At 40.7% G+C, this 27,071-nt stretch overlaps 1 protein-coding gene across 3 annotated transcripts in view; it reads left to right on the top strand.

The window, feature by feature from the left end:
* ARK2N (arkadia (RNF111) N-terminal like PKA signaling regulator 2N) overlaps positions 1 to 27,071 on the top strand; it is a 60,918-nt gene that overhangs the window by 27,440 nt on the left and 6,407 nt on the right. Inside the window, exons 4-6 of one of the 3 annotated variants that reach the window (XM_078384161.1) lie at positions 23,086 to 23,268; positions 24,223 to 24,349; positions 26,241 to 26,332. In XM_078384161.1, the coding sequence (XP_078240287.1) occupies positions 23,086 to 23,268; positions 24,223 to 24,349; positions 26,241 to 26,332 (402 nt within the window). Of the gene's footprint in view, positions 1 to 3,758; positions 11,284 to 23,085; positions 23,269 to 24,222; positions 24,350 to 26,240; positions 26,333 to 27,071 lie in introns of those variants that run through there. The other 2 variants (XM_020806550.3, XM_020806551.3) reach the window with 2 other exon arrangements.

Below are 27,071 nucleotides of genomic sequence, written 5' to 3'. Positions count from 1 at the left end.
GTAAATGTGCTTGGTGGGCTACTAATGGCCAGATTCTTTCTGGCTATCAGTTTTTAAACCATGCCATCTTGAGTCTCATTCTTGGGAGAAAGGCAGGATGTAAATCTAATCAATAATTACTAATGCAAAACTGTGCAGGGTAGTTTTGGAACATTTATACAGTTTGAGAAAGAATGAACATAGAGGTAGAACTGTGACGATCCAAGGCTCTACACAGCATGTCATTTGCTAGGCTGTACCATTTCAGTCTGCAGGGTGTGTGCTGCTGCACATTAAACAGATGATCAGGTTACTGGCATGCAGTGTAAAAGTTTTTAGGTAGGTCTTCTTTATTCTAGTTTTGCACTTGGATTACCCACTGTCTAAAATGGTTCTGGTCCATAACATAGTAGGGCTTCTGATGAATATGTGGCAGATTATCTCATTCCCTTGACTTGTTGACTATATGGAGCAGTGCTAAGGACACTGGCTAGGTATAGTGCACTACAAGGTGCTATGCACAACAGAAAATGTGAGCTTGTGAAAGGATCTCTGTTACAACCCATTCTGTAAGGCAGGGTCTCTACTGTCCAAGCCATTTTTTGGTAAGGAATAAATAGAAGAGTTGAGCCTTCATGGTCAAATATGTGTATACAGACAAGCTATATTGCATTTACCTCTTCTAAATGTTGTGCAAATCTACATAATCAAAGCCCATGGCTTCTGTTACAGAGCTTTATGCTAGTGTTTTCCTGTAGGTGGCTTATTTGATTGGCATTTAATACGAAGTGAAGCAATTAGACCTAGACTGGTGTGGATTTTTACCATTTAATATCCGTTCCTTTGCCTTGCTTGCTTATTTATACAAATTAAACGTCTGCTACAGGTGTTTTCTTGAAAGGCTAGCTGTTAATTTAAATGCAGGTGTCATATGGAGTAAATTTATGCTTTGACCCAGAGAGAGAAGGTAGATCCACAGAGACATGTCTCTGCACTTCTAGCATTCCACCTGCATGGCACAGGCAAAGAAAACCCTGGCACTTCTGGTTGGTTGTCAAGCAGAAAGGGAGGAAGAAGCACCAGTGCTTGTATTTGCATCTGCCAGGAGCTCCAGATTCCAAGTAGAGACAGAGAGGAACCGCACATGACTACCACTTCTCACCAGTTCTGAGTTGGAGGGGTGCCATAGATAAGTTGCTGTGGATTTCTGATCTCATACTGCCCCTGAAAGATGATGCATGACATCAAGGACAAGGCTTCATGCTTTTGGTCAAAGAAATGTCCCAGCAATGACAAATTCACGACTGGCCACCAAGGCCACCCCAGCTCTGTATGTTAAAGTCATCTACTGGGACTACGTACAGTGGTGCCTCGCTTAACCAGTGCACCGTATAGCGATGTTTCCGTATAGCGATCCCGAAAAAGGGATCGCTATACGGAAACATACCCGATCTTCGCAATGGGGAAAACCCGCATTGCGAAGATCGGGTATTGCGGCGGCCATTTTGGAGCTGCCGAACAGCTGATCGGCGGTTCCAAAATGGCCGCCGGAAGCCCGGAAATGGCTGCCGGCAGCCGTTTTCGCGCCCTGCCCTCGCTTAGCGAAGGCGCGAAAATGGCTGCCGGCACCTGGAATCCTCGCTGAACGGGTAAGTAATGAAGGTATTGGAACGCATTAAACGAAGTTTAATGCGTTCCAATACCTTTCCCCTACCCGTTTAGCGATGATTCCGTATAGCGAGGGTTAATCCGGAACGGATTAACCTCGCTATACGGGGCACCACTGTACTCTCTAAGAAAAAGAGGAATAGATAGTAAGTGGCAGGTTTATTCTCTAGTTTGCAAAGAGAAGATACAATAGAAAAAAAGTTCATCTTTGTAGGAATTAATTTCATTTTTATTGTATTTTTGCTGGTGAAGAAAAATGTACAGAGGTAAATTGACACTAGTGACTTTTACTTTCTAAAAGTATACAGTATTTCCAAAAAGGAAACCTAAGTAGATTCTAAGTATGTGCAGTGTTTGCTTTTTGCAGACAACTTGCTTTATATTAGAATAGTCATGTCATACTTATTTATTTATTATTATTGTTTGTTCATTAAATTTATCAACCACACTGATTAGTAATAAACAACTATATTAATTTTTTGAAAGCTGATGGGAGTAATAGTGTTCCTTTCACTGCTTTGGATTTGCCAGTTATGGCACAGTGGAAGGATCAGGGCAAAGTGAAGCTAGGTAATAGAGTGCATAAGAATTCAGAAGACCATGAGTAATTCTGGTAAATTAACTAGCATATTTAGAACCCAGACCAGCAGGGCTCATGGGTGCACATTGGTTGAACTGTTTTGTTGCCTGTTGATGAGAAGGATCAGAAGGCTGATTTTCCAAAATACTTGAAATGCTTATCTGCAGTTGCTTCACTAGTGGAGTAAGCCATAACAGATTAGCACCTCTCTTCTGTGTTTCAAACAATAGAACACTGACTCCTCTTTTTATGACAATCTTGGGTCTAAATCCAGTTGTTCGTCCTACCTGGTATAGACTTCTGGTCAGTGGCAACTCAGTAAGCAAGTATCTGCATAGATTTCATTGATTTAATAGGTCTATTCTAGCTGGGACTTTGAATTTGATAAGCATTTCAGAGGACTTGATTTCTTACCAGTCCTCTGATTTTCCTCTAGTCCTAGTATAGAAAAGGTTCTTTCTCTTGGTAGAGAAGGTAGTGGGATACTGAGATGTTCAGTCCCTCTGTACAGTACGTCCTGTCAGTTTGCAGTAAAATGCAATAGGCATCTATGTGACACATTAAATTGAAATAAAAAAGTTAGGTATCACATTTACAGAGAAAAAGCTGGAACTATACTGTACATGCAGTCTGAAAGGCTAAATCTAACGGTGTTTTGGATGATAATTTGCCATAGGCTTCTAGAAACCATGTTTAAAGTTCTTTTCTTCTCTCCATAGGTTTATTCTAATTGTGTGTAGTAGTAAAATTTCCTTGTGATAATATTTTCACTCATAAGGTCTGGTTGCTGAAGTATGAGATTTTATTTTATTTTATTTTGAAATTGTGAAATCAAAGGACTGGTTTTTATTTGGCATAACCAGCAGTTTGTGTTCTGTTTCTGTTTAGTCAAGATTCTTCCAACAAAATGCAGATTCGTAGAGTTAAAATCCATGGAAGTTTAGCAAAGACTTATAGGCATGGAATATAAGGGGATGCACATGTTCTAAAGTGGTACTGTAGATGTCTTATGAAAAAATGTAGAAATTCTGCCTGCAATACCTGGTCAACACCATACCTTGCTTTATGTGGTCCTAGAGGTATCTGACTTTTGGAAATAGCACACTGGACTAGGTGAACCTGAGTCTGATCAGGAAAGGCCACACTCGTGTTCCTATATGTTGTTGTCTTGAGTAAAGTATGCTTAAAAATAGCTTCATTCATGTTTATATTTTAAAACAAAAATTGGATTAATTTCTTCTGCTTTGGCTCTTGTTCAACAATAAAAACATCAGAGCTATCTGTAGTAAAGTGACAGACTCCTCCCCCGCCCAAAATCATCAAAGTCAATCAGTTCTAGTAATCATGTAGGGGTGTGTGGGTTACTAATGAACTTTTAATTGGGTGAAGTTTCATGCTACTTCTGTGCAATTGTATCCAAGTGACCAGTAAGAACAAGTATATAGCCTTTTCCTGCTCGCATGCCTAAATGTTTGGATGTGATTGTGTTTCCTTCCATGATATCTTATGCAATGGCCTAATGTCTTTAAAGCTGGCTTCAGTCGTGCTGGGGGATCTGGAGGAGCGACCGGGGAAATTCCAGGATTGCTTGACAGGGGCAACGTATGGGATAGGAACTGCATAGGCAGCGTCCTGGAAGAGGCCATGAACTGCTTTGCCGAGATGCAGAGGCAGACAGAGGAGAAGTTTCGCATGTGGATAGAAAAGCTCACCCGTCTTGACACGGATGAAGAAAGCAAGCAGCAGCTGGATCCCAGAGAACCTAAAGTACCGCTAGCTGGCCAAAGAACCTCCCCAGCTACTCAGGCAGGGGTATTTGTACAGGTGCCTGATAGCCAAGTACTTTCACAGCAGTCCTTTCATTCTTATGCGAGCTACGAAAACGCTGGTGCAGCCTTAGAGTTTCCAGCAAATTTTAATAACAATTTCCCATCTAACTTTCCTGAAAATGGAAATATTGCAGAAGCCAAGTTGAATCAATCACAGACTTAACAAGGTTCTCACATGTTTGGGTTTGACTTGGATCGTAACACAAAAAGTTGACCATTGTTTTCCATGTGGATGTTTGTTTTTCTCATTTTTTAAAGGCTTTTTAATAGTCTGTATTTGTTTGGTTTGTGTTTTTGAAAAAGAAAATAGATGTGCTTAGTTTGTTGTTAAAGTGCTTCTCTTCTCCAACTTGCCATCAGCAAAGCTTGACAAGATACAATTTAAGAATTATCTTTTGTGTGTCTTAACTGTGAGAGCAATGGATGTATTCCTCCGGATGATCCTTTTGCATGCCAAAAGTGTTTATATATGGAAATACAAATTAAGAATTGAAAGAATCCTTATGTACCCATCCGAATATGTCCTGTGTATATTTTCTTAAACAAATGCTAGTATCAACATTAATAGAATAACATATTACTTGCCATTTTTTTCTGTTGTTCCTTGAGTTGAAAAGAAGCTGGTCAGTATCATCTCCCTTTTTAAGCATATATTTTTGTGATAGGTTTTTGTGTTTGTAATTTTACTCTTAGAGAAACCATAGGTTTTGTTAAGCTGCTAGAACTTAAAGGCCTCACTAGACCCTGAAGGTCTCAGGAATTTGAGAGGAGCAATAGGTATGTTACCCCAGTATAATACCAATTTTAGAGACTGCAAAATTTTGATTAAGAATGGTTGTGAAAGAACTTACTGTACATATGTTATTGCTTTAAAGCAGAGGTTGGTAGTCCATTTTTAAAATTTATTGTTATTTTGCTACTCAAACGCTCTGTGGGATGCACCAGCCCTAGAAATACAAAAATCAAAACAGGTGGTAGTTGAGCATGTACAGTACTTCTGGTATCATTTGGCGCGAGGGTTGGAGTCTGGAACTGTTTAGTTAAAAGAAGGCGGCTAAATAAAAAATTAAAAAAATTGACATGCAAGACGAGGGCACTTGAGGGACCCAGGGGGAATGGGAGGGGGAAAAACAACCCTTTGAGATTACACTTTGACCACAACTGCTTTAAAGACTTGAGCTTCCTGTCCAGACACACAGAGAGTGCATGTGTGTCGTACATGTCCACATGGTTTTTTTGATGCTGCAGTTCCAAGTCCATTTGACATAACAAGTTTTATTGTGAGGATTATGTTCTGAATTGGCATAAATGAATGATGAAGGTATGTTGGTTGTAACCCATAGAACTTCTTCAGATAGATTGTGCAAGGCCTGCATGTGATATCATGGCTTTTGGTCCGTCCCCCCCCCCCCCCGCCCCACTCAGCAGTCAGCAACTGCATGATCACTTTTGAAGCTCACTTTTAGTACCAAGTCTGTCCTCAGAATCCTGTGGCTGGACTACCAAAGGAGCTGCTCGTAACAACAGTTTGAAGACTTGGGTCATTCAAAATGCTCCAGTCCTTCTGCAAAAAGAAGGTCATTGGAAACACACAACAGCCAGAGTGGATTTGATATAAATCATAATTTTAATTTTAAAAATCAGATTCTTTTATGATTTAAATAAAAAAAGATGTTTAAAATTTAAATCATGATTTAAATCAATTTCATTTTTTTTAAAAAAATCATTGATTTTTTTTTTTATCCAGCTTGCACAGGACTACTACTGTGCATTTTATAGTGGATCCTGGTGGAGCTCATACTATGGTCATAATGGTGTTGAGTGCTCCAAAGCTAGAGGCATTCAAGAGAAAATTTTACAACCCTCTGTCAGATCTGCTTTGATTTGGATTCCTGCACTGAAGGGGGTTGGACTCGATGGTTTTATAGGTTTCTTCCAACTCCCTTATTCTATGATTATTATGAAACACAAAGTAGGCAGTAGCCTGAAAAGTGGTCTGAAATACCTAAGGCCTATTTCCCACCTTGACATATAAGAGATTTTTTTAAAAAAAACTGAGGTCAGAACTGGAGGGTACACAGAAATATTAAGGCTATAATTCCCCCAAATAGAAAGTAGCATGGGAATGAGGTGTTTGCACATGCATGTTCGAAGTTCCAGCTCTTGCTGCTTCCTATTTTTCTGGATCATGGCCATTTTCAACTGGTTCCAAGAAAAAAAATTCTTGACCTACCTTGCAGGCTGTTACTAACTTTTACTTTCAGCCTCTCTGGTTGGAAATGCCCATGCATTTGTTCATTTGCAATTATGTTTAGGTTTGAGTTAAGCTCTACAATTGGGAAAGTTAGTTGTAGAATAATTGTGCTTGCAAAGTACTGTAGTTGGTTAGATACAGGTTCCCCCCTCCAATGAAAGGAACAAATAAAATTAACTATCTCTACTTGAGTTTTCCAATGGAAATTGTTTGCTTTTCTTAGAAAACGTACATACAGGTTAGCAACATCCTGTACATTGTATTAAAGACACAGAAAAAAAGAGGGATCTAAATAACAAATTAGAATTAATATGAACAGAAATTAAGCAGCTATTTCAAGCAGCTGGTATGATCAATCCTAAACACATTAACTTGAAAATAATCCCCTAGAAATGGTGTTCAGGGCTGCAGCCTAAAAGGGCAGTTGCAGAAGTTAGCTGAGATTTAAAGAATGGTCTTATTGCTTCTGTATGCACCAAGAATCTGCTTCTTAATTTAACTGCACAACTTTGCAACTACTTCTGATGTGACATGATGCCCTATACAAAAACAAGCCCTCAAAAATCCCAATGGGTTTACCCAATAGCCTTGTGGTGCCTAAAGTAATTATTAAAATTTAATCCTGTCTATTGTGGTTGAAATAAGAACCTTTAATTTCTCTTGGATGCCACAGTGTGTATATATATATATATATATTGAGTCTTTCCTTTCCTTAATATAATCTCAGATTTTATGAGAGTTCTATAATTTGTAAATCCTGCCCAATCTGCTTTTAAAAAGCTGTGTTTTCAGGGTAACCGTTTAAAAGGCTATGCAGGATGTAATTTTATGTAAAACAAATACAAATGGTTTTTAAAGCAATGTTGGTGTTAATCTTCTGATGTATAATTTTGATATGGTGTTCTGATGTGAATTTGATATCTTCCTAATTTGAAAATCATGTGAATTTACTAACTCAGTTTAAAACAGTAGGGTAAACTTTGTTGTTTGCCTTGAATAAAATATTATGAATTTGCCCTAATTTACTTTAAAAGTTAAGAATTTATTGTGATTATTTTGTTGTAGTTAATATATACCACATTCTTGTACTGAATGTGAAATCTAAGCACTTAGAGAAATCTAAGCACTTAGAAATATATTCAGAACTGCATGCTTACTGTACAGGTTTTCCCAGGCATGCAGAGGCTGCTTATATAGTGGATCATCACTTAAACATGCACTGAAACTTATTTTTAAAATGGGTTATATGGGTGTATTGGATCCTAGAACACCTGAATCAGTTTACACTGTAGACAGTTCACAATGTCTGCTATTTTTGACTGTATTCTAAACTTATTTATACTAGCCAAATAGTTGTAAAAATTTCCTAGTTTTTGTATTCTATCACATTCCCTAGAACTTGTTGCATAATACTAGAATTAAAAGATATTTTACTGAAAATTCTCAAGGCGATAGTGTAGACCAATGTTTAGAGTTCTGTTCATGCATTACAGTACCTGCAGAAAAGATAGTGAGTCTGTTTACCACAAAATCTTAGAGCTTCTCTAGTGTGCTCCCATATTATTGTTAATGCAGAAGTAGTACTCGTAGTTAAAATTTTTATTGTACAAAGATAGTCTCTCATCAGATAGGCATTGCCTTTAGTTTGGCAATAAATGAGAGTTAGTAAAAAGACGATGCTAACTCTTGTATTACTCACGTTTTAAATGCTCAGCTAAGCGTAGCCCTCCAGAAGCTGTTGAAGCAGTCTCAGATAGCATATTCAACTGCAGGCTGACAACATCTGGAAGGCCCAACTTTGCCTACCTATAATTTAAGAGATTAGGATCCAGCTGTGGAGAAGTTCTTTCTATTTTTCCTTGCACATTAACTATCGGTAAGGAGACTGTCATCACTAATTTCCACCCTGGTTTAAGACAGTTTACTGGATTCACATTCCAGTACAGCAGGGAATCTGGGTGGTGTTAGCCATAAAGCCACCATTTTCCTTAATCATGGCAAGAATAGGGCATTTACTAGTGGAAACAAAAGGGTGGGAGTAAGAAGAGCCACAGCTTGCACTTGATCCCATAGTCATAGTTAAGAGGTAGCCAGCTGCATGCATTAGTACCCAAAATTTGACTGATAAGGTATCTTATCCACCACCCAGAAAGCTTTGTTTGAAGCTGTTGTAGGTTTAACCCTACTATCACCAGCTATCTTATTTGTTCTGTTTATTTTTATCTGAAGATTCTGTGAACATCAACAACAAAAAATCACTGGTGATGAGATAAATGGAATAGTCCTGGTGATCTGTTAGAAACAAAGGAGTAACTTGTAAATTTCACACCCGAATGATTTGTGAAGTCTTACAGGTCCAGACATACTGATTTTGGGGAGAGATATTTTTTGTCAATGTTCAGAATGCTAATGTATGATGAAACAGATCCATTACCCAGGAAGGCTGTTGCACTGATCAAGCGGTGTATAGATACAATTTTTAAAAGGCATAATTGCAATTTGTAGTGTTGGAAATGTGTTGTGTTAGTTTTATTTTTGCCAGAATATCGCCACCATCTGCAGCAGAGACAATCAGCTCACTCAACTCCCGTTAACTCTTCCCCTGTACTTACTTGTAGTCCCTTCTGTTACTTTTGTAGGAGCTGCTTGAGCCTATGTCTGGCAGTTTCAGAAAATCTAGGCCACGTGATAGAAGCCTACATAGGAGCTGTTTTTCCAAATAATGGGTCCTTTTTGAGAACTAGAAGAATGCTACTATGGGAAGGAGGGCATATTCTGCCCTTCTCCTGTGTTTTCTCTTAACATCTTAACGTTATCAGGCAGCTGTATCCTGTAACAGCTCCTGTACAATGAACTTATGAGAGGTTGTGCCCTAACTCTGCATTCCTGTACAAACTTACTTGCGCATAAACTTCCCTAAATTTATTTCTGAATACCTGAACATAAGAATTTCCTTCATGTTGAAAGTCGAGAACAAGACTGGGCAGCAGTTCCTTGATGACTGGAAGAACATCAAAACTTAAACCCTGCATTTATGAAACCAGTCCATTGGAATTAAGGTGTGAATACTCAAGATTGTTATGCATTGGCATCTGAAAGCTTAGTGTTAGAAAGATGAGCCTTTAAATACTGTCTCTCATGCTTGATATGCAAGGCAAGAGCTCAAGTAAGCTTCTTCAAGGAATGCTATAAAACAGCAGTCAAGGAACACTCCACGCAGTCCATTAATGGGTTCCTTCCCTGTCCTAGTGGTGGAAGGAACAGAACAAAGGGATACTGGGAAGCTAAAAGTCCAGTTACTAAAAGTGGTAAATAGTTCAGCTAAGAAATGGAAAGCCCAGAGGAAGAATTCTCCTAATTTCAAGCCAAGCCTTTGTACCTTTCAAAGTGAGATACCCAACCTTGTTATTATCCAACCATGCCACCCCTTTAGGTTATGCATAAAGGGAAGTGAGCTGGCTAATTTCCAAATGCCAGTAGGAAACACCTACTGCCATCCTTCACCCCTGGTAGAGCATATTGGAAGTACTGGGTCAAGGTCTGCTCATCATGCTCATCTGTGAGCCTCACCAAGTGATTCCCATCTTCGTCTTCGACTTTTCTTGGACTCTCACTGCTATAGATGCAAGGGTGAATCACCCCATGTTCTGATTTGAATACTATTGGTTACATAAAATGATTAAAATGCTGTCCTGAAAATATGTCTGACAAAATAATGTTGCATTTGTGCCATTGCAGTGGTTGTCATTGTGACTTTTGCTATAGGAGAAATGCCTCCGAACAGAGATCAAATTATTGAGTTGAACCCATTTGTTCTGATTCACAAATGTGAATATTTTACTGCTATAGCACAGTCTGGTTTCTCCCTTGTTAATTCACTATGCTTGCATCTCTGTATCTTTTTCTTCTTCTTTAGCACTATATGCAGATCTAGGAGAGCACCATGTTTATAAACATCTTTATAATGGGGGTTTAGACGTGGAGGAGGAGAAGCGTGTTGAAATCTGAATTCTTGTTTATTAAAACCTCCAGATACATTTTCCCTGTCTCCTACCACTGTTTAAAAAAAATCAGGAGACATCCTCAGGTTATTTGTTTCTCCCAGCATCAGCTCTGAAAGGGGAATTGAGAGTTACCCTCCCAGTAGTTAAAATATTAGAAACAGTATATTTGCATCAAGCCTAATAGCAAGACACATGCAGGTATCATGTTGTCTCTGAAGGCTCAGTTTTCCCCCCCTCTTAGTTTTTCAGACCTTGATGGAACAAAACAATAAATTATGTTTCATTTCTTCATTTAACCAGAGGAATGAGCTCAAAAATCATTAGTATTTCTTGATTTGTATAGCAGTTTCTCTGTGTTTGTTTCCTGCCCTTATAGTATTGTTGAGTAAGCAAAGTGGCTGCTCCCATTCTGTGAACTGCAGTACAAGAGGACCCGAGTTGATGCCTTGTTCAAGTTCTTCTGTCAATCTCTGGCATCTCATCTCAGTTTCATGTCCCATGTACTATAAGTGTTCTGGTTGTCTGGACAAAAATTATTTTTCTGTCAGTTTCACTGAACGGCATTAAATGATTAGTAGCTAGTAAACTTTTGGATTTTGTTTCTGTTTTCCAGTGATTTCACAAATGAGATAATTACTCTGAACTGGATCTCATTACATATACGTATCAACCTACTCTTGTTTAGTGTTCAATATCTGTCACAGAGCAAGTGCAAACTATCTGTTTTACGTGTAACTTCATCCCCCAGCCTAGAAAAAGCCATGAAAAACAAAGGGCAGCATATAGAGAAAGGTTAATTTCTTCTGTGATCCTTTTCACAGTATGATTTTGAAGAGAACATGCCTATTCTGTTATTTAACTGTATCTATGAATAATGTGTATTCTTTGCCAAACTGTATAAACTGAGAAATGTAACTACGACAACTTAGAATTAAAATAGATATTAATAAAATCCTCATTGCAATTCAATGTAAAGGAATACTTTTTTGGGTGAAGTTTATTTTAAAATCCAGCTGATCTGCTTACTGATGCTACTGATGCAGTCAGATTCTCCTTCCAAATACAGTGTATGTGTGATTGGGTTCATCATAAGTCAAGAGCAGTTCCTCTCTTTTTTGGTGGGAAATGACGACTGAGTCTCTTTTTGAACGTTAACACATCAATTTAACATTTTGTGAATCTACAACAACTAACAGTTCTAAACAGATAAGGCCTGGTAACTGTTCAATTTGTGAGGACGATAACTCTGTCCGTAAGTTGACGAGAATCATTGAGAGGCTGGTCCAAAACGTTCCCGATCTGTGGGCTTCCTAAATGGAGCACTCCGGTCTACACATATTGTGCCACAGCAAGAGTGTCTTGCCCAATCTCCCTCTGGAGGTGGATGGTTGAAGGGTCTGGTCGAATTACCTTCTTCGAGTCACCCTGTCCTTGCGGGAAAACTATGGCCATTCTAGGGCTTCAGCTGATGTCCTCTTAGCTTTTGCCGGATCAGGTAGCAGTCCTCCTACCTTCAGATTTGGGAAGTCCTCTAAAAACCCACACATTCTATCATATTTTTCTTCTTTTTCCCCTTCTCTCTTCCTCTTGTATCCTCCCACTTTTTCCCCTTATCTCCTCCTCCCACACGGGTAAAATTACTTCCCTTCCCTCTTCTCCCTCTCTCTCTTCCACAAGACATATTTCAACCTTCTCTTTTTCCCTTGATTCCCCTTTCTTTCCTTCCATTACTTTCAACTCCTTACTTTCTTTTGTCTCCCCTACTTCTATAACTTTCTCCTGCTCCGACGTCTCTAGTGGAGGGGACGGCTCACTCTGTTTCTTTCTCCTTAAGATCTACTGCTCCTTCACAATATGCATTTCTCTCTTCACTCTATGCCATTCTGCCTGGATTCTTTTACCATTCCCACCTAGCTGCCACATAATTTTCTCAGTACGTCTAGATTATCCCCTGCTCAGCCACCAGGACAGTTCACGCTATTTTCTTACTGCACCTTTCCAGTCCTACTTCCTGAGCCATATTCTCCAGTGGTCACTGGAGTACAGTGTTCATCACTGAATATTGGTTCTGGGGTTTGATGGAAGCTGACTCCGACCAGCACCTGAATGGCCTGTTCTGAAGCCGCTGACGTAAATGGGCGTAGAGTAAAAGGGCTTGTGGTCCTTTCTGACTTATCCAGTGTAGTTTTGTCACTGAATGTGTGGGTGTTGTTTCTTTCCCCCTCCTTCCTTCCTTCCTTTTTTTCTGTTAAAGATTTCAGTAAGCAACTGTAGAGAAAAAATAGGTATAAAATGTGTTCTGAAAACCAACGTATATGCACTCAAGTTCATAATGGAAGTTGAAAGGATCTTAATTGGGCACATGCTGAGATATCTTACTGGTAGGAACAATAAAAGCATTCCCCTTTGGCACTGTTGTTTTACAGCTGGCAGGAGAGATTTTTAATTGCTCTGTCATCACTGATTGCCTTTCTAGGGTCTGCATTAATGATAAGCTGGACCTGGAATAAACTGGCACAGTATATCCCTCCCCCCAAAAAAGGGGTGTTCTTCCTATCAGAACATGAAATAGGTAGTGAGTCAGCCACCTGATTCTTCTTCCCAAGGAGTTGGGGGCTCAAAATAAGCCATTTTGCCCCCATATATTTTCTTCTTTCCTTTTCCAAAATGCATTGAGTATTCTCTGGTTTTCAGTGACCAGAGCATCCTCAGTCCTCATTAGTCTGGTTGCTCCTTCTTGTGAATGGCAGAGGTTTATGTATTTTGCCACTATACAAACCTTGTGATTCCCCCAAGCATGCTGATTTTTCTCTCTTGCTTCTCATTGCCTCCAACATGGTTGGCAAAGGGACACTGATTTCATCCTCAAGACAGGGTGTTGCGGGCAAACTTTGAGCAGCCCATAGCAAGCAATAGCAGCCATCTATGGAGGTCCTTGTTAGAATGAAGAAGCTAGTTTATGTGTACAAAGCATTTTGTTGTCACAGTAATTACTGCCTGGTTTCCCAGCCTCTCTGAAATTTAGTGCCCTTCCTCGTTCTTCCTGACTAGTTCAGTTGTTCATGGCATGTTCCTTGAACAAGGATTCTTCACTCCTGCTCAGTAAGATTATCTAGATGTGCATATACTGTGCAATCTAGTTGTGCAGCTTAATAGATATCAGTGTCGCTAATCTTTGCTTGCAAGCTTTTTCTGTCCTCAGAGTTGTTTCTAGCCTGTATCTGCAGGTGCCCTTCTCCTCATCAGATGTTCTGTTAATCTGAAAGGAGAGGCTGATGGCATCTTTGCCTTCTTAATTACCATAGGAGAAGTTCACATACTTTTATTTAATATGAAAAAATGTATTGTGGGTAAGAGGGACTCTGCAGTGGGAAGTGTCAAAGACCTGGCCATGCGACTGAATCTGTTTGCTGGGAGGCCCTAATCCACTCCCCTGAGTTTCTCTGGAAGTGACATAGTATTCCTCAGGACACCATGGTTCATTAGTTTCCCAATTTTTGTTTTGTTGTAAAATGTTTGAGTGGGTTGGTCATGCTTAGTTCTTCATGATCCCGTGTGACGGTTTCTCTGCCTGTACAAAACCAATCGGAATATTCTAGAGCTCAAAGTAAAAAGATCACTAGGACTGCTTCCCCCCCCCCCCCCCCGGGTGCATTTTCGTACATCTAACAGATATCTCTCAGTTCCCTTTAGCCGCTGCTGAGGAAACGTTTCGGAACGTGTTCCCAGAGCCTTTTTATATAATTTTAGTCTTCCTTTTCCATTGTTGTCATGTTCCATTGTCATTTCTTCATCCTTTGTTAGCCCCTTTAAAAAAGGAAAATAGTATTTGTTGTAGCAAATGTCCTTTGTGTTTTGTGAGGCTTTCCCACCTTTTTAGGGACCCAACGGGCCCTTTTAAAAATTGCATCGTATGTGGCAACAAAATCCCCCTCACTAGCAGGCATTCTAAGTTGCTTGTATTGCCTTGTGAGAGGCACTGCTGAAAATTTCCAAAGACTGCCAATAATCCCACCTCAGATTTCATCTTTGGGAAAGATGTTTGGTTCTCTCTCTCAGCAAACCTTCTAGATCATAAACAGAATCGGTTTCTAAACAGCGTACTATGGAGACTCTCCAACCAGATCTGGTTACCAAGGATGATCAGAGACCAAGAGAAGTGATTCAACCCTGATGCTTGCAGTTGAAGTTGAGGGCACACTGTCAACACTGAGATGCTAAAGAGACACCACCCAGAGTCAACCTGCATCCAAAAATATCACCACATCACTGCATACACATTTCAAAGCAGAGAGGTTCCAAATATGTACTCTCCCACTATCCAGAACTGGAAAAACACCCAAATACTTTGAAATCTGTAAGATATGAGCAAATGGTCGTTAGGGATGACTACCACTGCTCTGATTTAGATGCACAGACTCCCCATCCATTGTAGTTACAACCCCCCCCCCAATCTGACATGGGGGATGGCAGCCCTGCTTCACCATCAAAGGACTTCTGCAGATTGCTCAGATTTGATGTTGAGAATGGGTAGGTCCAGTTCAGCCTCTGTCTCCTAGCAGATTTTGATCTTTGTGGAACCTAGAAAAATCAAATTTAGAACGACATCAGAGATTACCTCATATCAGCACAGTACTGGATTCTGGATCTGCAAGAGCAGATGAACAAACCAAATGTCAGGGTCATAGCTTTCATGGCTGAAGGAGTTCTTCATCTCATGGCATCTCCGATGGCTGCGTTTCCACATGTTCATCTAAAAATCAGAAATTTGGTGGCCTGGTACTGGCCTCCTTCAATATACTAATGGAAAGCAACTCAAAGCTGCTGACCATGACTTCTGAGCTAACACAACAAGTCTTACGATGGACCAACGAATCCAGTTGGAATGTGGGAAGGTCATTCAGACATTTCAGGCCAAAAATTCAAGTCACAACAGATGCGAGCTTGACAGGATGGGGAGCACATTGCGAGTACCAACAAATACGTGCCCCGTGGTCCAAGAAGAAAAGATGCCTGCACACAAACAAAAAAGAACCGCTAACAGTATTGAAGTCCTTCAAGGTGTACGAGAAAATTGTATCGGGCAAAATTATACAAGTTGCCACTGACAACACAACAGAGAACTCTGAACAAACGGGAGAACACACTCCCCATCTCTGTTGCTCCTAGCTGTTGGACTTCGGGAATGGTGCCTCCTATGACATATATTCTCAATGGCCACCCATGTAGCAGAGGAGGAAAATCAGCTGGCAAACAACCTGAGTCAGTGGGAGGCACAAGATCACAAATAGGAACTAGACATCAACATCTTTTAACAGCATGTGCAGCAGATGATATCAACCAAGCATACACCTTATTGCCACTTAGTGCAACAAAATATGTCAGAAGTATTGCTCCAGGTCAAGATGAGGGAGATTGAGATGTTTATATCATTTATCAAGGAAACTCCTCTACCTTTTCCTAGCAATTCATCTGTTGCACAGGGTGATAGTTAACACTTCGCCAGGACAAGTCCAATGCAGTCCTACTTGCCCCTGTGATGGCCTCACCAGCCTTGGTTCACATCATTAAAACTGATGGCAACGGAGATCTACCAACTGCCCCACTTCCTCATTCAGAACAAGGAGATAATTCACCATCCATACTTAGTCAGACCGAAGCTGACAGTGTGGAGAGAAAAAATTGTTCACGAGTCCAGGAATCCATCCATCAGGTGTAGTTGTAAATATAAATGGTCAAGGGATTCTTCCTTTGCTCATTCAATGGAGAAATATAACTTCCAACCCTTGTTGCACACAGTGTTGTGTTTTATCCTGCATCTAAAAGAGAATGATTTATTTCATTCTTCTCTCAAAGTCTGCTTGTTGGTTATAGTAGTAGCAAGGCAGGTTCCTGGCTCCAATGCATCACAGTACTTCAGAAATCCAGCTCTCAGGAACTTCCTATGAGGTCTGCCAAATGCCTTTCCAAATGTGAGAACTCCACCCCCACAATGGTCACCCTATCTAGTATTCAACAAACATATGAAATGACCCTTCGAGCCAATGGCTACAGCAGGTGAGGGACTTCTCGCCTACAAAACAGCATTCCTGATGATTAAGACCTCAGCAAGAAGGGCAAGCAAGTTATGCGCCCTCCAACATGACACACACCCCTTTCCTGCAGTTTCACAAGGACAATGGCACTATTTTTCTTGATATGACTTTCCTCCCAAAGGTGGTAGCAGATTTTCACTTCAGTCAGCCGCTGGTTCTCCCAGCTTTTTTCCCCATCATCTACTATTTAATTGGAGAAGGTGGTTCATACCTTGGATATACATAGAACTTTGGCTTTCTACACTTCTAGAACCAAGTACAGTACTTTTGTAAGTCTAACATGCTGTTTGTGAGCTATTGAGAGTGCTAAGATGGGTGAGCGTATCGCCTCCCAAAGATTATCAAAGTGGGTTGTCAACACAGTCAGGCTGTGGTTCTCTTGAGAGGTCATTCCACCAGGGCTGTGGCATGATCCATGGCCTTTGTCAGGTAACAGACATTTGCAAAGCAACAACGTGGTCTCAACCTTTGATGTTCATCAGACACTATAGCTTGGATGTCAGGGCTAAACTCAATGCTTCATTTGGGAGAGCAGTCTTCTGTCTTCGTGTGACATCCCACCAGCTGGTAGGTGAGCTTGCCAGTCACCCACTGTTTCTCAGAGACCATGATGACGAACAGGTTACCTATAACTATGGTTCTTCAAGTGGTCATCTGTGAATTCTCACAACCCACCCATCCTCCCATCAGTCTGCCATGCTACTGTTCAAGTATGTGCAGTGGCAGATTTGGGGACCTGAGAGATAACCATTAGGCTCATGGACACACACAGTGGGGGTGAGGGTGGTCCTAATGTTCTTTTTACTTTGAGCTCTAGAATATTTTGACAAGTTTCGCACAGGTGTGGAAACACCCACAAGTATGAATTCACGGATGACTACTTGAAGAACCACAGTTACAGGTAAGTAACACTGTTCTTATTTAGAAGTTGCCTGTTCAGCAGCAGTCTGCCACTGAATACTTTATTCTTTTGGACAAGAATCCGTTGGTGAATTTCACTTCCCTACCTGTTGCCGACTCTGCTATCCGTGATCTGTTTGCTTTGCCAGATCAACAAGGTTCCCTCTGGGTTAAGCTTAATTCAAGAAGGAATTTTCCCTTACTATGTCTCGAGAATAGTGATGAAATGCAGTAATAAATATGTGACAAACTGGGGATGTTCGATTTGTATCAGTTTTTGTATTCTTGTTTATAAAGCAAACCTAGCAGACAGTTTGACTTTGCTTTTTAACTGACAATGTTCAGCATGTAAACTATAATTGTCTGTTTGATATATGCTAAATTTAAGCTAAGTTATAAGGTGTGCTGTTTGGAAGTGTGGAAGATACAAGAGTTGGAGCTACAGATAGCAAGTTTATGCTTGTATTTCCTACTGATGAAGACTTTCACCCAAGTTATTCTATGGGTAGGTGATAAAGCATATCACTCTCTGCATGTATATATATATTTATTATATATATTTTTGCATGTTTATACATGTAGGAGTGGTACAATTTTGACTTTAACTCTTGTTGCCTAAGTACAATTTGGTTTATCTAAGCCTGTCTGATTCTGCCTTTGATAAAATTACTGGTAATTAAAACAGTTCTTTCCTGCAACCTTCCAAAAGGCATTATGAGCAGCCTATTAATTGGTTAGATAATAAACAGTCAATATTGTACTTGACCCTCGTATCTTCTGCACTCAAACCATTTTTTAATTGACCATGTAATGTCAGTTGATATCAAGATGCACTGAACTCTGATGACATTGATGTAGGGAGAAAAAAAAATCCTTAAAATATTAATTAGCCATGGTAACATTCATTCTCTCCTTTTCCTATAAAGTCACTCTCACTATACTGGTATTTTCAACAGTAAATACTAAAATGAGGTGAGATATCTCCCTTTACAGTCATCAGGGTTTAATGTTTTGTCCTTGTTCCCCATGTATATAGTAGCATTTAACCATTTGCTTATCTTTTAAAGTTGGTTCTGTCTTAATTTCTGGAATGCTAACATTGTTTCAGGAAGCAGTTTTTATTTGCTGCAGGTTTCACGTGAATTGTCTGTATGTTTCTTTAGTGTAGATTGCCACTGTGGTATTTGATATTCAAGCGTCATTTGTTTGCTGTTTAAGAACCATATTATTGAGTTATCTATTATGTTTGTTTTTGGAAATCTAAAATGTCCAACATCCTGTTGGAAGCAATGAACATGTGCTAAAACCTTGCCACTGTCTCAGCTTCATAGCTAAACAGAGCTTCCATGTTCAGAGGTTGTAGGTCTTTAGGTAGCAGCCGCCAGGTGAGGCTAGAAGAACAGTGGGTGAAACTGTTCCCTTTATGCTCTGTTCTGGGAGTATCTGGTTGGCCAGTTGTAGAAATGGGCTTAATAAGGCCCTCTGATTCTTAAGACTTAACCACATTTCCTATAACATGATACATGCTTATACTGTACATCAGACTGGAGCTTAAAATGTATGGAGGGTATTTTAAATGCACCCACTATAGAAGCTCAGAAGGACTGCTTTTATACTGGCATACTTTAACATACAGAGAGAGAGAGAGAGAGAGAGAGGGAGAGAGAGAGAGAGTACTGTGTGCTGGCAAGCAGGAATTCTTCAAAATATTACACACATTTTTTTTTTGAGCTTCAGGTTGTGAGATCTTTTTCTGGAGATTCCGGGAAAATTGTAACCTTCTGTGACATCAGCATTGCAGCCCTTTCTTAAATGCTCACTGGCTACTTCGAAGTTTTGATTTTCAATCTCATGTAAACAGGACAAAGGAGAACCCGTTATCTTGACAGCATGGTTACCTTCTTCCTTCAGTGTTTGATCTTATGTCTGAGATGCCTAAGCCTGAATCTAGTTGGTAGTCCCAGCTAGAGCAGACCTATTGAATCAGCTCATTGAAATATACGTTTTGACTTCCCATTCAGCAGTTGGTTCAGTATAGTGAGAGCAGTTGGTTCAATAGGTTTATTCTAACTGAGACTAATAGTAATCATGTGCTGTGAAGTCAATTCTGACTTGGTTTTTTAGGTAGGGAGTACTCAGAGAGTACTCATTCCATTCTTCTGGGAGCGCCCTGGGAATGTGCAACTTGTCAAAGGCTAGCTCTTCTGAGATGCGTGGTGGGGAATTGAACTCCCAACTAGCAATTGGCTAATTTAGAAAATGTCATTTTAGGATAGAATTATTTGTGGTGGTGATGGTGGTTGCGTCACTTGCAGGGTTCAAGGGCTGCATCATTAATATGTAAAGTTTAGCAGTAGGAGATCCCAGTAAGTGGTCAGAATCCTATTATTTATATCTGGGAAAGGCAAATAGCATACTGATACGTGGCCACTGATTAATGAGTACACGTCTGAATTCTTTGTTGAATGCCAGGTCACGTGAGTAACACATAATAAGAAATACAAGCACTAACTCCGGAACTATGAACAATTTGCCACTGAGATTTATACCATTTTGCTTAGGCCAACATATATAAGTAATAGTGTTCTAGCCCAAAGCTTAGATGAGTTTGAAGGGGGATAAGACAAATACATGGAGGAGAAAAAAAGTTTTTTAAATGCTCATTAGTAGTGGCAGCTGTGCGGCACCTCTATATTTAGAGGTCACGTTACACTGGAGGACAACAACAGAGAAAACCTTGGCTTTGTGATCTGATTGTAGGCTTTCTGGAGGTCTCTGGTCCTTCACTGAAGGAAGAACGCTGGGCTTAGATTGAGCTTTGGTCAGATCCAGTGTTTCTGCTGCTTTTGTGCTTTAATAATGGAAAGACCCATTGAACTAGTTTGTGTCCAGGGGAGCTTTGGATTTGAGTTGGGAACAGCCTTCCCTCCCCTCATGCAAAAAGATACTGGAGATGGAGAGGAATTGTGGAGGTGTTGGGAGAGCTGGGAGCAACTACCTCCTGTTTAAGCAGAAAACCCACAAACTCCAAGAGCACTGACGTTTTAAAGATTAGGGTTTTAACAATGTATGCCTACATGGAATTGTCGGATGTTGCCTCAAGATCAGATGTAACAGAAAAAACATGGGGCAGCAATCAGAAACACTCGCATCTTCCACTTCCTAATTTGTGGTAACCATGGTTAGTTGCGATGCCTCTGTTGTCAGATGATGGTTACTCCTAACCAAGTTTTACCTCCAGAATGGAGCTAGGAACTCCATTGTGAAAGTTATAGTTTCTGGTCACTTTGAAGTTAAACCATTATTAACCGCTCCCATAATTTTCTCAATCTGGACATCAAATAGTTCCAGAAGCCAGGAGGTATTGGAGCATAGGGGAGAGTGAGCATGGAATGGATTTCTTACAGCCATACCATAGTTTGCCCTTGTCACCAGAATTAAGCCACTGATCTTTCAGTTTACACACTGGTTTTTCAGCTGTCCCCCCCCCCCACTCCCCTCTTTGTTTTCTTAAAAAAATAGGCATTTGTTACCTAAACAGCTTTATTGAGAACAGTTACATGTTCATTACATCTGGAACTCCCCCTCCCTTGCATAGCAACAAAAACATCTCACTTTAATTTGAAAAAAACAATTGGATACAAATTATTTTGTTTGGTATACAGTATTAAATGTGAGTGGAAGGTGAGGATTGTCCTCAGTTGCTCCCAACATTGAAAGTTGCCAAAGAAAACATTTAAAGCTCTTGCTCTGAATTATATTTTTCCCAATTGAAAAAAAAAACCCACTTCAAACCGGGGTGGGTGAATTTCTAAACAAAAGCAAGCACCAAGCCATGATCTTTTGCAAGATCTGACGCAGCATTTAGAAATCTGCAGTGCTTGCCCTGTGCAATGTGTTTGGTGACATAAGCAGAATCGTGAGGCTCACACAGCTTTGCTTTTGAGGGGAAATGTGACATTGAAATTTGTGAAATTAGGGCAATTCGGAGGTCACGTGGGCATCCCAAGTTGATTTCAGTGGCGTGAGCAGATCTGCCAGCTGAGCAAAGGACAGCATTTTTGCAATAAGTCACTCTAAGAAAATATATATTTTTAAAACCCCAAACAGTCTTCTTTCTTTGGGAGCATCATCTTCTCCTTGGCAAGGATCATTGGATCAGCCAGATATTTGAGAGAGGCTTAAATTAGAATGATGGTTTCAGAACTCTGTCCTGTAAAAATTGAACAAATAATTCATGTTGCCAGTCCAGAGCACTTATTCACAGAACAGCCTGCCTGATTCCCAGTTTTGTCCATGGACTGTCAAGCATCCATTGTCATTACTGTTTCTTCTGAGACTTTGTTCCTGGTCTGGTTAGATTGCTCAATCATGTCAATATAGAGATCTAGCAGAACAGTCTTGGCTGTTGGGCTTCCAGATCAGCTGGCAAAGTGCAGCCTGGCACTCCCATGTAAACCTCCAAGGCCCTTCTTGCAGCCCCTAGATGTTGCCCCTTCCCTTGCTGGGAATGTTTTTCAAAGACCACCATTGTTGTTCCTGGAAGCCTCCAGGAGCAGTAGGTTTACATTAAGGGTGCAAGACCTTCTGGCAACATGAAGATCCATCTTTTCATGATTTTTTTTGGCTGGTGTGACTCTTAGTGAGCCTTGGAAACTGAGAATTCATCTCCAGACCCTTCCAAGTTGCCCACTTTGCTCTCGGTGAGTCAATTTTCACCTAGAGCAACTAAAAGATATACCTGGATCAGTGAAGGGCAAACAAGCACTTTGGAGGTCAGGTAGCCAGTCCTTTTATGCATATTTCCCCAAAACCTCTGTTGCCAGTATAATGTAAATGGCATAACCTTGCAGCAAACTGCTGCAAGTTACAAAGTTACAAAGTCAGTGCAGACATTATCTGTTTTGCACCCAGTCACTCAGCTTAACATGTAGCCATAATGTGTACACTGAATTTGTGCTTGCAGCAGTTTGTCCTGAAAAGTGAAGCCGTTTGAGTTATCCCATCCATAGCATTTTGGCCACTAACTATACGTATCTTAGACTATAAACAATGACATGTGCCTTTCATTTTAATTTTTTAAAAAGTGGTATCAAACATCCCCGAACTAAGGGTGAAGAGGATGCATGTCCTTCTTGCCCAATTCTGTAGTAGAACATAGGTGTTTGCATGGAATCCTTGGTGTCTCCAGATAGAAGAATCTCAGCAGGACCCCCTTCCCCAGGTCTTGCAGAGCTGCTGTCAGTCAAATTAGAGAATAGAAGTGACATGGGTCAATAGTAAACAGGTGCGATATAAGGCAATTTTATATGTTTCTGTAAAGGCACTTCCACACCTTCCACTCTCCCCCCACCTCTGCCCATAGTTGGGACTTCAGTTTGCAGATTATGCAAAAGCTTAAAATTGCAAATGTTTGCTAAATGAACTAGACAGTCAGATGTCTGCCTGGTTTGTTGTACAAAGTAGCCCAATGACAGAGTTAGGTCTCTCCAGCTTTGTGCTTGGCTTCCGACAGGAAATAATATATTTCTTTTGTTAGCCATGATACTGTATTCACCTAATGCAATAACAGATCATGCTTCTGTTGTATATCATTGAGCAAATAAACAAAAAGCTTCCGGTTGCCTCACTGCTTTGGTTCGTTTGATTTTTTTTCCAAATGCCAACGCTAGGAGCCTAGATCAGTGCTGCCTTGATAGGGGCAACATTTCTGTGTGTTTGTGTTCACTGAGGTGGCTGTCATATATAATAGCTGTGGGTTTTCTTTTCTTCCCAGATGGACCTCCAGTGGTGACTCATTACAATATCTCAGACACAAACTCCGACCCAGAAGTGGTGAACGTGGACAATCTCTTGGCAGCTGCAGTGGTTCAAGAGCACAACAGTTCGGTCGTGAAGCAAGACACTGGGCCCACATGGAGGACGAGAGGGCTGCGGGAGGAGCTGAACGCTGAGACAGGTGGGGAGACAGAACTGTGTCGGACGTTTTTAATCAGATTTTATTCGGTCATTCCTTTCTATACTTCCATACCTCATCTGTATAAACTAGAAACTCCATGGTCCCCAGCTAGTTCCTACATTTGCCCTCTGCCATCACTCCTTGTGCATGATAGCCTGCCTGCAGCAATTAGAAAGGTAGCTTTAGAATTATATGTATATTTGGAATTCTTTTTTTTTACATTTTTTATATTTTCAGACCTTGGATCAGTGTATCAGTGGATATTGATGGATTCTACTGTAAATCATTTTTAATTGATTTTTATCCACCCTGATTATCTTTTGTTAATTGATTACTGTTTTAGACAGAAGCTACAGTTGCTGAATTTTATTTGTAATCCCCTGTACTGTACATACAAAGCAAAAATATATCAGAGAATCAGTCTTTCACGTGTGTCTGTTAGTAACATCGCTAGTACAGCCATGGCCTTGTTCATGTCACACTCTGCCATCATAAAATAAAAATATATCACAAAGTCATGCATGGGCAAAGCTGGTACTGAATTGGCATACTTTCATAGGGTCCCTTCCAGCTTTGCAGTTCTAAGATTCAGAGATTTTGCAGGTTACGGTCCTTCTGTTGCAGCATTTGTGTTTTTCCCCATAGAATATAAAACTTTTCTTTGCAGAACTTGCTTTTTGCTATGTCAGCTTGTCTACTCGGCATGCAGCAGCCCCTGCTGTGATTATCAGAAATGGAACGTGGTACAGTTGGGAAAGATTCCCCAGACCACCCTCCTTAAGTTGCTCTTTGTGTACCTTAGTATGTGCCACAACTGGCGCTTAAAAAAAAAAGTGAGATCCTTGATCCATCTGGGCAAGGGGAGTGAGGTGCACCTTCCCGGTGCAGACTGCCAAGGATGGTGGAACGGCTGAGTTTCACGACATGTTTGCCTTGGGCTTTTCTGTTTTGCAGATCACTTGGATGCTGGATTCCTGCCAAGTGACAAAACCCCTGCCAGCAACACCCAGGTCAATGAAGAAATTAATATTGCCTCCTCAGATAGCGAAGTGGAGATTGTGGGCGTTCAGGAACATGCAAGGTGCGCGTTGTGTCCTCCGTTTTTAACACTGCATCTGACTAAATACACTGGGATGCCTTTTATAAAGCAGTAAATATGGATTAATTAGGATCCAAAGTTTTTGTTGGTTGTGAACAGGGAGCTTTTTCTCTCTCTCTTTCTCTGTCACCCACTGTTAACATCAGTATCATCTCCCAATTTATCATGAAAATGGTGTTTGTGTGTGTGTGTGTGTATATTCACCTTTCTCAAAGTGGCTAAGAACAGTAAATAATTAGAAATATTTTAAAACAGGATTAAACAAATATAGTATTAAAACTAATACAGGTGTACCTCGGTTTATGAATTTAATGTGTTCTCTGGGACATTTCGTATTGCAAAAAAATTGCAAACTGAGATGCGGTTTCCCATAGGAACGCATGCACGGGGGCGGCACTATAACCCTCCCAGGCTCAATGCATCCTGGGGAAACTTACTTTGTATTATGAAAAAAAATTCGAAAACCAAAACATTATTTTCAATGGATTTTCTTTTGTAAACTGAAAATTACGTTAACCGAGGCGTTCGTAAACAGAGGTACACCTGTAGATAAAAACAGTATGAAAAGCACATTAAAAACAAGGAAAGTACAAACAATCCTGTTGTAAGAACCCCCTTCTCAGACTGCCAGTCACTCAGGGTAAGCCTGTCTGAAGAGAAAACTTTTTGTCCGCTTGCAGAAGGACAGCAAAGATGGGGCCAATCTGGCCTCCAGTGGGAGGGAGTTCCAAAGTTTGAGAACAGAGAAAAGGCTCTCTCCTGTGTCCCCCACCAAACACACCTGTGAAGATGGTGGGACTGAGAGAAAGACCTCCCCTCAATATCGTACCACCTAAGCAGGCTCATAAAGGGAGATGTGGTCTTTGAGATAGCTTGGACTCGTTGTTTAGGGCTTTATAAGTTAAAAGCAGCACTTTGAATTGTGTCTGGGCAGCCAGCCCCAATTTATTTTATTTATTTATTTATAGTATTTATTTATTGCATTTATACCCCGCCTGTCTAATTGAACGACCACTCTAGGCGGCTACCAACATATATAACAACATATAAAATATAACAAAATTTTCAAACATCAATCGACAAGTTATTCAAGATGAAAAAAGGGAGAAAAGAAAAAATATAAAAAGAAAAAGAAAAAAGGAATCAAGTATTAACTGGAGGGAAGGCCTGCATAAACATCCACGTTTTCAGTTGGTTTTTAAAGGTGCCCAGCAAAGGGTCCGCACGAATCACCGGAGGAAAGTTATTCCAGAGGCGAGGAGCTACCACCGAGAAGGCCCGGTTTCTTGTTTTTTTCCTTCCGGGCCTCCCTCGGCGTCAGGCTCCTCAGCCTCACCTCCTGGCTCGTGCGGGTGATATGGGTAGATTGACTATCTGGCTACAGCATTTTGGATCCACTGAAGTTTCTGAACGCTTCCCAAAGGCAGCCCCACACAAAGCATGTTAGGGTCATCTAGCCAGGATGCAACCAAGGCTTTTGTCGTTGTGACCACATCAGACAATCTCCAGGAACAGGCACAGCTCGTGCACTAGTTTTATGTGTGCAGATGCACTCCTGGCCACTGCTGAAATCTGGATGTCCAAGCTCAGGGATGAATCTAGGAGCATACCTAAGCTGCTCACCTGAGTTTTCATGGGGAGTACATGGAAATTTAATTCGTGCATAATGCTAAGTTATTTATAGTGCTTTTAAAAAAAATCAGCGTCTCACTTTAGATTAGTTGAATATTTAGAGTGCATTCTCAGCCCCACTTCTGTTTCCTCAACCTGCTGCAAGTTTCTTTTCCAAACAAAAATGAAGCAGAGAAGTCCTAAGAGAAAGCCATGAGAAAACCAAATCTTAAGGAGATCTTTTTTTAAAACAAACAAACAGGGATGAAGTATGTCAGACAGAAGGAGACGGCAGCCTAGGGAGAGGTGAGATGAAGGCAGAGAAGACTGAGGTGACCGATGGAGAGGCAGACGGTGAGAACAGGGAACTGTGTGAACCAAGGTGCTGAGAAAAACGATCCCTTAGTTTCCAGTTGAAAGCCAAACCTGTAGAATTAATGGATGCTTCCTGTGACTTTGAACTCTCAAGAGTGATGCCAGAGGACACACCATGGCATGCTGCTTTTTAACATCTGGCCTTAGCCAGATATATAGCCAGAGGCCTGCTGTTAAGAGGCAGCATGCCATGGTGATACAGCCCTGCTTTGAGGCTGTTCTTTTCAAGGAGAAGAGACTCAACAAGGTGCCTATTCACAGAATGGCTAGCTAGAAGAAATTAATATAGGCTCATCAGATAGCAGAGATACCCTGCTGTATCTTCTGGCTGTTGATAGTTGATGCAGCCCTGGTTCTCCTTTTAGGGCAGAGGTATCCTGTAACAGAGGGAGCCGTGGTGGCGCTGCGGGTTAAACTGCAGAAGCCTCTATGCTGCAAGGTCAGAAGACCAGCTGTGGTAAGATCGAATCCATGTGACGGAGGGAGCTCCCATCGCTTTGTCCCAGCTCCTGCCAACCTAGCCATTCAAAAGCATGCAAATGCGAGTAGATAAATAGGTACCACCTCAGTGGGAAGGTAACGGCGTTCCATGTCTAGTCGCGCTGACCACATGACCACGGAAGATTGTCTTCAGACAAACGCTAGCTCTATGGATTGGAAACAGGGATGAGCACTGCCCCCTAGAGTCAGACTTGACTGGACTAAATGTCAAGGGAAA

The sequence above is a fragment of the Pogona vitticeps genome, chromosome 2, assembly GCF_051106095.1.
Source record: "Pogona vitticeps strain Pit_001003342236 chromosome 2, PviZW2.1, whole genome shotgun sequence".
Taxonomy (NCBI): Eukaryota; Metazoa; Chordata; class Lepidosauria; order Squamata; family Agamidae; genus Pogona; species Pogona vitticeps.
The sequence above is the reverse complement of the archived record's forward strand: the minus strand, read 5'-3'. Positions and strand labels throughout refer to the sequence as shown.